Consider the following 12704-nt stretch of genomic DNA (forward strand, 5'->3'; position numbering starts at 1 on the left):
GAGCACCACAGATCGATCCTCTTCCGGCTTCTTCTTGTTTCGCGCGGCTGTGCATGCTCATTAGAAGGAGAAGCCGAACTTTAACTAAAAAGTCAGATATTTCATTTTACTGCAACATGCGTCTGCCCCGGGAGATTTGAAGAAAGAAGAAGCCAGAAGAGGATCACTCCGTGGTGCTCGCTAGAAGAATCCGGGGCCGGTGCAGTTTTCTGCTGATAAGAGCCATGGGTTTCAGGTAAGTAAATGCATTCACTTTGGGGTGCCTAACATTTGGCACCCCCAAGTGTGAAACGAATTTCCTTCTCCTTTAACCTATTCACTTTTCTAAGATCAGGGGCGTCTTGGATGTTCTTTAAGGAAACCTTAATTATACCACCTTCCCATTATACACTGTAGCATGCATGCATAGTCAAAACTACATTGCCTCTAACTAAGAAGAGACCTAGTGGCCCCAGTGTAGACTGCAAAAGAGACCAGTGCAATATTAGATATGTTATTTTGTTATCATTTATTTCTAAGGAGGTATATAAAGATTAATAAATTAATAAAAACAGGATTCAAAAAATTGTATAACTCTGCTTCTAGTCAAATCTAGTGGTATGGAAACCCATTATCCAGAAAGATCCACATTACGGAAAGGCCATCTCCCATAGACTCCATATTATTATAATTTAAATAAAGTATTTTCTTTTTCTCTGTAATAATAAAACAGTACCTTGTACTTAATCCAGACTAAGATATAATTAATCCTTAAAGGAAACAAAACCAGCCTATTATTATTATTATTAACATTATTTAATGTTTACATGGTTTTCTAGAAGACTTGTGGTATGAAGATCCAAATTACAGAAAGATCCCTTATCTGGAAAGACCCAGATCCCGAGCATTCTGGATAACCGGTCCTATACCGGTATAAGTAGACATCACTGCAGGTTGCCACCCTGTTGTTTCAGTAGATGCCAAGTATGAAGAGCTGGAGAGGATACACAAATTGTAAAAGTCAACAGAAAACCTCAACCAATATACACTAATCCAAGCTTGCATAATCTGTGTTAATGCACCGGAATTTCTTGTGCTCTTGAAACATTTCTAGAGCCGGTTTGTGTCAAGGGGGAATTGCTTTAAAGATTCGATTGTTTTTGATTAGTTAACCATTTATGCCAATGCAAAACAAGTACAATACTGTATTAAAGTTATCCTTTCATTTATTACAGGAGTATTTACAAGAAAAACCCAAAGAAGGAAGCCAAATGTTGCGACAATTTAAGAAGACAACATTCTTTGGGATAGAAATTCATGGCATCATTTTCTCCCATAAACCATAAATTAAGCAGCACATAACTGGTTTTGTGTTTGCACATGCCACCGTAGCCACTTAATGGCAGATTTCCAGTTCCACAGACGGGACAGTTTTTATAGGCAACATTAAAATGCCCTTATTCAAATTCTGAGCACAGACCCTGGTATTTAGCAACAATTCAGGTTGCCACAAGCACTTTTTAAAGCTACCAATGCCTATAGCCTGTGACACCGCACCATCTAGAGGTCAGAATTGATAATGTGGAAAAAACAGTAAGCCTGATTTATCAGAAATAGGGGGAATCCTGTGGGATACCTAGTAGATTCCTTGAATTAGATCTTTGATTGGATTCAAATAATAACCACCCATAGATTCGATCATTTTAAACAGAATCAATATATAAGATTATCTGAGCCTTCCAGTTGGTTTATACCTCATAGGCATGGGTAACTTACTTGTCTTTAGGGATGTGCTGAATCAATTAACCAAAATTTTTAATTTGGCCAAATTCCAATTCCAAATCCTCTACAAAAGGTTCACCCCAATACAGAACTGTATCAAAGCCATATTCAGATTTGAGACCATTTTTTTAAAATGGTATCCGTTGTGAATAAAACATTGTCACATTCAGATCAGTCACATGATTTTAAGGTTTCAGATGCTTGATTCACTGCATCTTTTTTTCTGTAAGATTGAAGATCAGTACAGTCATTAACCCTTAATTTATTAAACCTTATGGATTGATCAGTTCATAAAATGCTTTTAGCTTTTGTTATACAAATGTGCTGACAGTTTGAAGATGCATGCAACAATCTGCATGGGGTTTGCAATGCTTTCCGTTCTTCTTTGGTTTGCATGTTGGAAAGCAGTTCTACGTGTTTTAAACTGTAGGGCATTATTTTGTTGACTAGTTCCCTTAAATTGTGTTTTACAGTATAGAAAGTATAATTTACGTTTATTGTGGATGCTCTTTGAACAAAATAGGAAGCAGGTTGAAGTGCAGAAAGTATCCGTAAGGTGGGCAGGCAGGTAAAGTGAAAAAATGTCTTAATAGTGGTTATAAAACAACGAATTTAAAATGAATGAAGGTTATTTTTGTGCATTGGCCATGGTGAAGATAAGTTGCAATATACCCTAAATTGTTGTTCTGACTGTGCATTTAGTGGGCATTGCTACTCTGAAAGTAAAATGAACTCATTGTGCTTGATTAATGGTTCTTGTAGCTGTATGTTTCATCCAAAAAACTCAGATTAGAATAGCTCAGACTGTTTCAGTTGTGTTAGCGTTGCCACCAAACTAAGAACCCTTAGGGCCGGTCACATGACACACTTTGCTGTGATTGCTTTTATTTTAACATGTAAATCAGCTGTAAGTTTGTGGTTCTTTAAAGAGGTATTCTTATTCACCTCTGTGATGTTGAGTGTTCGCCTTAAATGCAAATTCAGGCTTGTTTTCAACACATTAGCAGCTGACATTAGAATTACACCAAACACTTGGGCCTCACATCTAAATTTGATAGAAGCCAGTTAATGCCAGTGCCACCATATTGTTCAATCCTCAAGCTTTTTAATCAAAGTGGCCTTACATGGGCTGATATTATCCGCTGACTAAGCTTCATCAGACTTGGCAGCCTATATGTATGGGTCTTCCCAAATGTCTACCCTATATTTATCTAGCTGAATGTTGGCCAAGTATTTATTGGGCATGTTTGAAAATCCTATTAAGTAAACAACATATTTTCAGTGTGATGTGGTTCAGTGTGTGGTTGACAAAATCAGGTAGAGATCCACTCTTTAGTGACCCTGCCAAACACACAGATCTTAACACAGCCTTGTGGTATAACTTTATTTAGACTATAGACTACCGTGAGATTGGGCCCTGAGACCAATAAAATATACACTACGGTATTTATTTTATGTACTAACAGCTTGCTGCATGTAGCTTCCTATCTGATCCTTCTATAGAATTCAGGCTTTGCAAAATATTGTTCATCCTATTAAAATATATTATAGTACTAATATTATAAGTGCATGCTTGTTGATATCAACAATTCCATATTTCCAGATTTACCATTGGTTACAGTTAAACAAGACTGTTCAAATAAAGTGCCCATTTTGGAGGTTAAGCAAACAATATCTCAGTGACTAATTGAAACTGGGCGTTTTTTTTCCCCCCTCCTTTTTTTCACGTTCAGGGTAGTTTTATAGATGCCAAATTATTGTTTTGTGGCTAAGTTATCCTTTATAAATGTGCCTACTTTGTGTTTCTGACTTTTTGTAGCTCTTTTGCCCTTGAAGGCACCTGCAGTTATAACTACGAGCATTTGTTCAACTTTGGACTGATCCGTGGAGCCTTTAATGATGGCCTCCGCTGTTGGCTGAGCTATAGTTTCCCCATTTTTTTTATAACAAACTTTTTTCAGCATTTTTATTCAGTTTACAGAAATCTTTCTAAGCAGTGGTTCCTATAGACAACAGCCACAACTGTGAGCTTCTCATGGCCTTTTCTCTCGTCAAGTGCCAGGATGTTTTTTATGTACATTTTTCTTATTTATATATAATATTTAAGTTTCATGAAAATGGATTTCTTTTAGGAAGTGTATTTATTTTTGTATGTTTTGTACTGTATGTGCTCCTGGTTTTTGCTTGTTTTTGTTTTTCTTTATATTAATAAAATGCTTTGTCTGAAGAATCAGTTTTTTTTTATTGAGGTTTGTATTTATTCTTACAAATCAGTGTATGATTAATGAAAAAGATGTATTTAATTTGAGTGGCAATTTACTAGGGCCAGCTGTATACAGTAATTGTGTAGGTTGCACCTCTTTTGTACAAAGAACATACCCAATACAGGGTTGGGGAAACACTAGGGGGGTTATTTATCATATAGTTTATCTATAAATTTGATTTTATCCACAATTCGAATGGTATGTTATGAAAGAATTCAAATGTCTAAAATTCGATTGAATAGTCCCAACCGGAAAACTCTAATCGAATTGAAATCGGGTTTTTCTCTGAAAAAAAAATATTGTTTTTTTTTTACGCACAATTTTTTTTTTTCTCCCATTGGAGTCTATGGGGCGTCATTTTCAAAGCGAAAATCACTACTATTTACATCTTCAAATAGGTCAAGGGACTTCTACATGAACTCAGCCGGTTGGTGGAGAATAGTTAAATTAGAACTGTTTCCAGGGTTGAGGCGTGATAAATCTCACATTCAAATTTGAGTTGGTGGTTTTAAATTCGATTTTGTGAGTTTTTACCAAAATAAAAAAAAAAATTCAAATTTACCATTCAAACCTTAGTAAATCTGCCCCTAATTGTTTTGTAAATCATTTCCATCCCTTGAGTTTGTAAATTAATGGCAGATGCAGCATTTGGCACTTGTACAATTTCTAGCACTGAGGCAGGCAGCAAAACTCTCAAATACCCACTCTAACAACACTATAATCCATGTGCTATATGTAAGGATATTTTGTTTGTTAATCTATCTGGCCAGTGACTTGAAATCACATGCAGCGGCAAAACACTGCCTGCCATTAGTCTACAGCTGCTACTCAGAGTGTTTGTCCATTAGGCGCTGTCTAGCCATGCAGAACATAAAACAAGCAAGCTAATGACCAGCCATCTGAATGTCTGAATATGTGCCAACAACTTGCATTTCCCTCTCTTTGGTTGAGGAAACCTTGAAGGAATTGTTAATATAAATAAAAACTTGGTAAATAGGTTGTGCAAAATAAAAAATGTTTCTAATATAGTTATCCAGAAATGTAATGTATAAAGGCTGGAGTGACTGGATGTGCAACAAAATGGCCAGAACACTACTTCTCTTGGTTTCCACTGATTGGTAACCAGGCAGTAACCAATCAGTGGCTTGAGGGGGCCACATGGGTCATATCTGTTGCTTTTGAATCTGAGCTGAATGCTGAGGATCAATTGCAAACTCACAGAACAGTTACGTCCCATGTGGCTCCCCCTTCAAGTCGCTGCCTAACGCAGAGTAAAGACCCCATACACGGGCCAATAAAAGCTGCTGACAGACCGAGTCGGCAGCTTATTGGCCCATGTGGGGCCAATCGATATCTGGCTGAAAGTCGGCCAGATGTTGATTGGGCAGGGTAAAAAATCCCGTTGGATTGCGGCCACATCTGTTCGTTGATGCGTTCTGCAATAGGACCGCCCATATTGCCTCCATTCTGATCCGATCGTTGGGCCCTCAATGTGGGCATATCGGGGAGAGATCCCCTCGTTTGGAGATGTAAGAAGTAGTGTTCTGGCTATTATGTTAGACATCCAGTCACTCCAGCCTTTATACATTACTTTTTTTGCTAACATTTTTTATTTTGCACAGCCTATCTATTTACCTAGTTTTCACTTTTAAACTGAACTGTTCCTTCAAGGTCATGGAACAAGGGGAAATTAGTATCTCACATTCACACCATCCTTTATAAACAAAGGGGCAATCTCTATGCACACTGTTACACCAAATGGGACGACATCACACACTCATACCCTCTGTAATGGGCAGTAACGACATCCTGATACAGTATCATATGACAGAACCTATCTTAATCCAGTGTGGCTACACTCCATGGGCTTTAAAATAGATAATTTATGCTTTAAATGCAGGACAAACTCAGGCACGTACCTAAACACCTTTTGAATATGCCCGCTGATAAATTCTGGTTGTAATTTTTGTAGCACAAACTCTTTTAATGTGCGGACCCCTGAGGTATTCCTCCTGGGTCTGGTTAAGAATATAACTTCTAACAAGTCGGGTATTTTACTGAGGCTCTTATACTTTTACGCTAGGAAAACAATTACCTTCTTTTGGAAGCTACCAAAAGCTCCATCTTTAAAACGATGGAAATCCCTAGTAAATGAAGCTCTCCCCTTATACAAGCTAACATACTTGAGCAGAGGGTGCCCAGACAGCTTTGAAAATATTTGGGGCCCATGGATAGATGAATTTTATACAGCCACTGCTCAGGACAATAACGAATGAACCACAAGATATTTGTATTGTGATATCTACTATACATACCCCACAGCCTGTTTTCCCTCCTCTCCCTTGTTTAATTTTCATTAAAAATGGTTGAAAACGCTTAACCAATTTCTTATATCTTAAAAAGGGTTGTTCACCTTTGAGATAACTTTTAGTATGAAGAAGAGAGTGATATTCTGAGACAATTTGCAATTTGTTTTAATTTTTTATTATCAAGGGCTCTTACTGACGAGCGGTTGAAGCTGCACTCCCCTGCGTTCCGTTTTTCTGCGTTCAGCCGCAGGGGAGCGCAGGAATAGACGCATTGCTTTTTTCAATGGGGCTGTACAGCATGTTGCATCTCAACCTGCATTCGGCGCCTACACGCACTTGTGTGAGTACAGCCCCATTGAAAAAAGCTTAATGCGTCTATTCCTGCTTTCCCCTGCGGCTGAACGCAGAAAAACGGAACGCAGGGGAGCGCAGCTTCAATCGCTCGTCAGTAAGAGCCCTAAAGGATTTGGAGTTATTTAGCTTTTTATTCAGCAGCTCTTCAATTTGCATTTTAACCAATCTGGTAACTAGGGTCCAAATTACCCTAGCAACCATGCATGGATTTTAATAAGAGACTGGAATTTGAATAGGAGAGGACCTGAATAGAAGGATTTCTTAGAAGTTGCTTAGAATTGGCCATTCCAAGCTAACAAGGCAGAGGGAAGCATTAGGGAGGGGGAAGGAGAAGTGTACTGCAGCCCAGAGCAATCACTAACACACAGGGGGATTACATAGTGTTAAACTGGGGGAGGAACAATACAAATAGACTTAAATTAAGGAGGGAGCGGGACTCTTTACATTTTACACAAAAATGTCCTAAAATGGACACCATACACACTTCCAATCACATGACATGCTGAGGCCTGCCAATCGCAAGATGGCTGAAGGTAAAAGTTGACAAAAGAGGAATCATATGACAGAGAAGATGGCTACACAGTGGTAAGCTGGAGCTGTATTCCTTCTCTCTTTCTGCATTTCTACAATGACTGTATTTTATGCACCAAATTCAAGTGCATCCTGTCCTCTTCTCCTAAAATCAAAATGTTACTAAGAAATCCTTATGTCCCCTCCCCCACTGCTGGTAACAGTTCTACGTTCTCCTCTCACTTTGCGCTGACAGGTCCCCTCTGCTCCATTCATCCTCCTCCCTGTAGTGTTTAGTAAACAGCAGGGTCACCATGTCAGGCTTGTGACTGGATTCAGAGTCAGCAGCTGTGAGACATGGGTGCAGCAATTTCTCTGTTTAGGCTCAGACTGAGCTGCTACAAGTCAAATATGCACAATCAATATGCAAGTGTTCATGCATAACATACCACATGGCAGTGTCTCCCCTCCTCTGATGAAGCACCCAATAGCGCAAAATGCGTCAGGAGGGAGTGGCTGACACTAGGTATGCAGACGGGGGGGAGACACTGCCATGTGGTATGTTATGCATGAACACTTGTATATTGATAATGCATATGTGTTTTGAAGCGAGGTTCTGTGCATGTTTATAATTTCTGATTTTTTATCACAATTGGATTCAAGCACAGGGCCCAAAAATGAATAGCAATAAACCATAACAAAAATATTGATTATTTATGCCGCACTATCAGACATTGCAGCAGTGCTGGAAATAATAGTCTCTGGGACCCACAACAATTTCATTTAAAGGAACAGTAACGTCAAAAAATAAAAGTGTTTTAAAGTAATGAAAATATAATGCAGTGTTGCCCTGCACTGGTAAAACTGCTGTGTTTGCTTAAGAAACACTAATATTGTTTATATAAATAAGCTGCTGTGTAGCAATGGGAGCAGCCATTCAAAGGAGAAAAAGCTCAAGTTACACAGCAGATAGAAGATAAGCTTTGTCTGTCTAATGGTGTTATCTGTTATCCATTCGTTAACCTGTGACATATAGCCGTTTTTCAATTTCCGCCATTGCTCCACAGCAGCTTGTTTATATGAACTATAGTTGTGTTTCTGAAGCAAACAGATCAGTTTTACCAGTGCAGGGCAACACTACATGATATTTTCATTACTTTAAAACACTTAAATTTTTTGGTGTTACTGTTCCTTTAAAGGGGTTGTTCACCTTTAAATTAACTTTTAGTATGATGTAGAGAGTGATATTCTGAGACAAGTTTTTTTTATTTATTATTATTTGTGGTGTTTGAGTTATTTAGCTTTTTAATACAGCAGTTCTCCAGAATGCAATTTCACCAATCTGGTTGCTATGGTCCAAATTTCCCTAGCAACCATGCATTGCGTTGAATAGGAGACTGGAATGTGAATAGGAGAGGGCCTGAATAGAAAGATAAAATTGTAGCCTTACAGCATTTGTTTTTTAGATGGGGTCAGTGACCCCCATTTGAAAGCTGGAAAGAGTCAGAAGAAGTCGGCAAATATTCCAAAAACTATAAAAAATAAAATAATGAAGGCCAGCTGAAAAGTTGCTTAGAATTGGCAATTCTATGAGATACTAAAAGATAACGTAAAGGTGAACCACCCCTTTAAGCCCCCCTTTGGAAAAAAAATTAACTAAAACTACATACCAGTTAGTGCCCACTTTACCTTCTGGCCCCCCGGCAGTTGTAGTTACGCTCCGTTGCATACTTCTTCTCCACTGTAAATCTAGACATAGCTTCTCACATCTCATTTGAATCCCCCCATACCCCCATAATTTGCACCCAAAGCTATGTTCAGAAATACCCAAAATCCTGAGAAATAGGGAACTCACAGAGCGTTTCCTGCAGAGCAGGGAACCCACAGATCGCTTCATGCAGAGCAGGGAACCCACAGATCGCTTTGTGCAGAGCAGGAAACTCACAGATCGTTTCATGCAGAGCAGGAAACTTGCAGAGTGCTTCATGCTGAGCAGGGAACTCACAGAGCGCTTCATGTAGAGCAGGGAACCCGCAGATCGCTTCATGCAGAGCAGGGAACCCACAGATCACTTCATGCAGAGCAGGGAACTCACAGATCGCTTCATGCAGAGCAGGGAACCCACAGATCACTTTATTTAGAGCTTCAGATCGCTTCATGCAGAGCAGGGAACTTACAGATCACTTCATGCAGAGCAGGGAACTCACAGAGTGCTTCATGCAGAGCAGGGAACCCACAGATCGCTTCATGCAGAGCAGGGAACTCACAGATCTCTTCATGCAGAGCAGGAAACTCACAGAGCGCTCGTCTTGTCAGTGCCCCACTAGGCAACTATACCTCCTGCACCCCCCAGCAGTCTTAGGGTCTGTTTTCTCTATAGTTACACCCATGCATACATACATACATACATATTGGCATACATATTCTGTTGCTGTTATCCTACTGCATGGCTGTGTGTATTAAAAAGCACACAGTGTGTGTTTGCTGGTATGCGAGGAGATATTTGACGTTAATTAATTGTCAGCAGTGAATGATATGAATTTGTAAAGCTCCTGACAGTGCCATTTTTGGAATAAATGGTCATGTGACTCTGCTCTCACACTTCCTCCATCTCTTGCATATATGAATGCAGTAAGGGAATACAGAAATAAAACAGAAGTATAAATAGCTTCCTGAGCAGTAGAGGGGCTCTGGTGAGGCTATGTTAGCCCTTGCCATTGCAAAGCTTTACAGGAACACCCAAAATACTGAGAAATAGAGAGTGTTTAATGCAAAGCAGGGAACCCACAAATCGCTCCATGCAGAGCAAGGAACTCACAGAGTGCTTCATGCAGAGCAGGGAACCCACAAATCGCTCCATGCAGAGCAAGGAACTCACAGAGTGCTTCATGCAGAGCAGGGAACCCACAAATTGCTTCATGCAGAGCAGGGAACCCACAGAGCGCATCATGCAGAACAGGGAATCCACAGAGTGCTTTCAATTATACTGTACATTTTTAAGAATAGGGCCTTTGTCCCTTGAAACTGTTTGAGTTATAATGAAAGGATAAGTTAACCTGTATTGCAAGCTTGTGTGTGTCAATACGAAAGAACATCTGCAATTAAAATGAAAGTGGCAATGACATGTTAGTGCTCTCGTTTTTTTGGTTTTTTTTAATCTTTTGGCAGTTCACTGGCTTTTTGTTATGAGCTGGAATTTCTGTGTCATTGCCTGATTACTCCATACCAATAAGAGGGCATCAGGAAGGATTAACTTCTCTTACTGCTAATTTTCAGGCGCTCAAGGGAAAGAAATTATTCAGAAGAGCTTGAGTCTTGGTACCTGGAGAGAGTCACTGTGGAAAATGAGGACTATCACCCACTGAAACCCATTACTGTATGTTTCTTGCTTCTGTGCAATTTCTTCTAATACATGGCACATAGAGGAGGACATGACAAACAAAATTATCTAGCAGCTTAAAGAGATACTGACACCAGAAATTAAACTCTTTTTTTTTTACATCTATCATAATATTTCCTTTGAAAGCTACTTATAACTTTGCCATAAAGTATTTGCAGGATACTTTTACATTACCTGTCTGATGCCCCATGTTCCTGTATGAGGGGGCTGCCATATTTGTGCTGCAGGAGTCCGTTACATAGTTTTAAATCGGGCTGAAAAAAGACAAAGTCCATCAAGTTCAACCCCTCCAAATGAAAACCCAGCATCCATACACACACCCCTCCCTACTTTCACATAAATTCTATATACCCATACCTATACTAACTATAGAGCTTAGTATCACAATAGCCTTTGATATTATGTCTGTCCAAAAAATCATCCAAGCCATTCTTAAAGGCATTAACTGAATCAGCATCACAACATCACCCGGCAGTGCATTCCACAATCTCACTGTCCTCACTGTGAAGAACCACCGTTAACATTAGAATCTCTAACTGACAGGCTGAGATGGGACAGTCAGGTTTAGGAACTTCAACTAACAATTACTTACAAAACAAACCTCAATGCAAAAAATGATCAACAAAACCTAAAGGTAACTTTTAATGTACATTCATATTTTAAAAAGTAGTTTTTAGTCAGTATCACTTTTTTATTTTTTTTTAAGCTTTGCTAAATTTGCCTTTTTTTTTTTATCCAGGTGACTGAATCTAAGACCAAAAAGGTGGGCCGAAAAGAGAGCACATCGTCCAGTTCCTCATCATGCTCATCTAATTCTGTGGCAGATCCTCTCAGCAGTGTATTGATTGGCACAGACCCTCTGTCCCTGTTTGCAGCAACTGCAGAGCCAGTGGCATCAAATGTGGTAAGAGGCATGGAATATAAAGAACTCCAATATATAAAAGGGAACATAGATAATGTGTGGGCTGGAACGCTACTTTTTGTTTCTTCTGTTTGTCTTCCTATATATCCCAATGAGTACATGTAGAGTGCGCTTCTATTCATGTTTTACTGACCATGATCACATTGACATCGTCATGCAATGTGCTGGATTACTAGGCCACGCCCTTCTGACTATTAAAAAATTGCTGTCTTGCTAATGACTTGCTAAGGAGTTCTTCTTTATCGATATACTATTGCTGTCTGGGCAAATCCTTGCTGCATGTGTGGCAATTTGTAATTTTATGCTGATATGATTGCTACTCCTTCCCACATACATAGCACCAGACAGTATGTTGAGCCCACTAGGTTGTGTAGGTTAGTGCACTTCTGGAAACGCTCAGGTGTACTTTGTGGTTATATTTATGACTCTGTACAGTAGTACATTTACTCTTTCCACCCCATACATGTTTCATGTCTTGACGAAAATCAAACTGAATGTTATATTGCTATGTAGGATGTCAAAAGTAAAAAGACTGAGAATGAAGAATATGTTGGAAGTGACTTTGAGCCTTGGTCAAGCAAAAGGGGAGAAATCCTGGCCAGATACACAACAACAGAGAAGCTTTCCATTGTGAGTCCTTTTGATTTAGTCCCTGTGTCGTCATTGTATTGGCTACTCTATCTTTAAAGTGTATGTGATTGGATTTTATAATTATTATTAATTATTTTTAGAGCGCCAACATATTGCGCAGCACTGTCAAAAAAATGTGTTTATACAAAGAAATCACATGAATTACATACATAGAACATACATAGTTACATACATTGGGACCAGTACCGGTACAAAAGGTGAGGAAGGCCCTGTGCAAAAGAGCTTACAGTCTAAAAGGGAAGGGAATGAGACACAAGGTGGGGGAGTGGGCAAGATCAGAAAAAAGCAGGTGAGAGATGTAGCATATGGTATTGCATTAGAGCTTCTCTAAATAAGTGTTTTTAAGAGATCTTTTGAAGACAGAAAGCTTTGGAGAAAGTCAGACAGAATTCCAGAGGAGGAGTGCAGCCCTTGCAAAGTCTAGAATGCGAGCATTGGAGGAGGTAATGAGAGAAGAGTTGAGGAGCAGGTCAGTGGAGGAGTGTAGTAAGCATTTGGGTGATTACCTAGAAATTAGTTCAGAGATGTAGGGA

The 12704-nt window shown here is 39.3% G+C and overlaps 2 protein-coding genes across 2 annotated transcripts in view; both read left to right on the top strand.

The window, feature by feature from the left end:
* ccp110.L (centriolar coiled-coil protein 110kDa L homeolog) overlaps window positions 1-3988 on the top strand; it is a 35453-nt gene extending 31465 nt beyond the window's left edge. The window contains exon 15 of the mRNA XM_018236347.2: window positions 1215-3988. Coding sequence (XP_018091836.1) covers window positions 1215-1290 — 76 coding nt within the window. The 3' untranslated portion in view covers window positions 1291-3988. The remainder of the gene's footprint in view (window positions 1-1214) is intronic.
* Window positions 3989-7011: 3023 nt separating this feature from the next.
* Window positions 7012-12704, top strand: part of LOC108701888 (VPS35 endosomal protein-sorting factor-like) — a 38222-nt gene continuing 32529 nt past the window's right edge. Inside the window, 4 exon segments of the mRNA XM_041576294.1 lie at window positions 7012-7273; window positions 10475-10574; window positions 11338-11502; window positions 12034-12150. Of these exon segments, the coding sequence (XP_041432228.1) occupies window positions 7248-7273; window positions 10475-10574; window positions 11338-11502; window positions 12034-12150 (408 nt within the window). The 5' untranslated portion in view covers window positions 7012-7247.

The sequence above is a fragment of the Xenopus laevis genome, chromosome 9_10L (assembly GCF_017654675.1).
Source record: "Xenopus laevis strain J_2021 chromosome 9_10L, Xenopus_laevis_v10.1, whole genome shotgun sequence".
NCBI lineage: Eukaryota > Metazoa > Chordata > Amphibia > Anura > Pipidae > Xenopus > Xenopus laevis.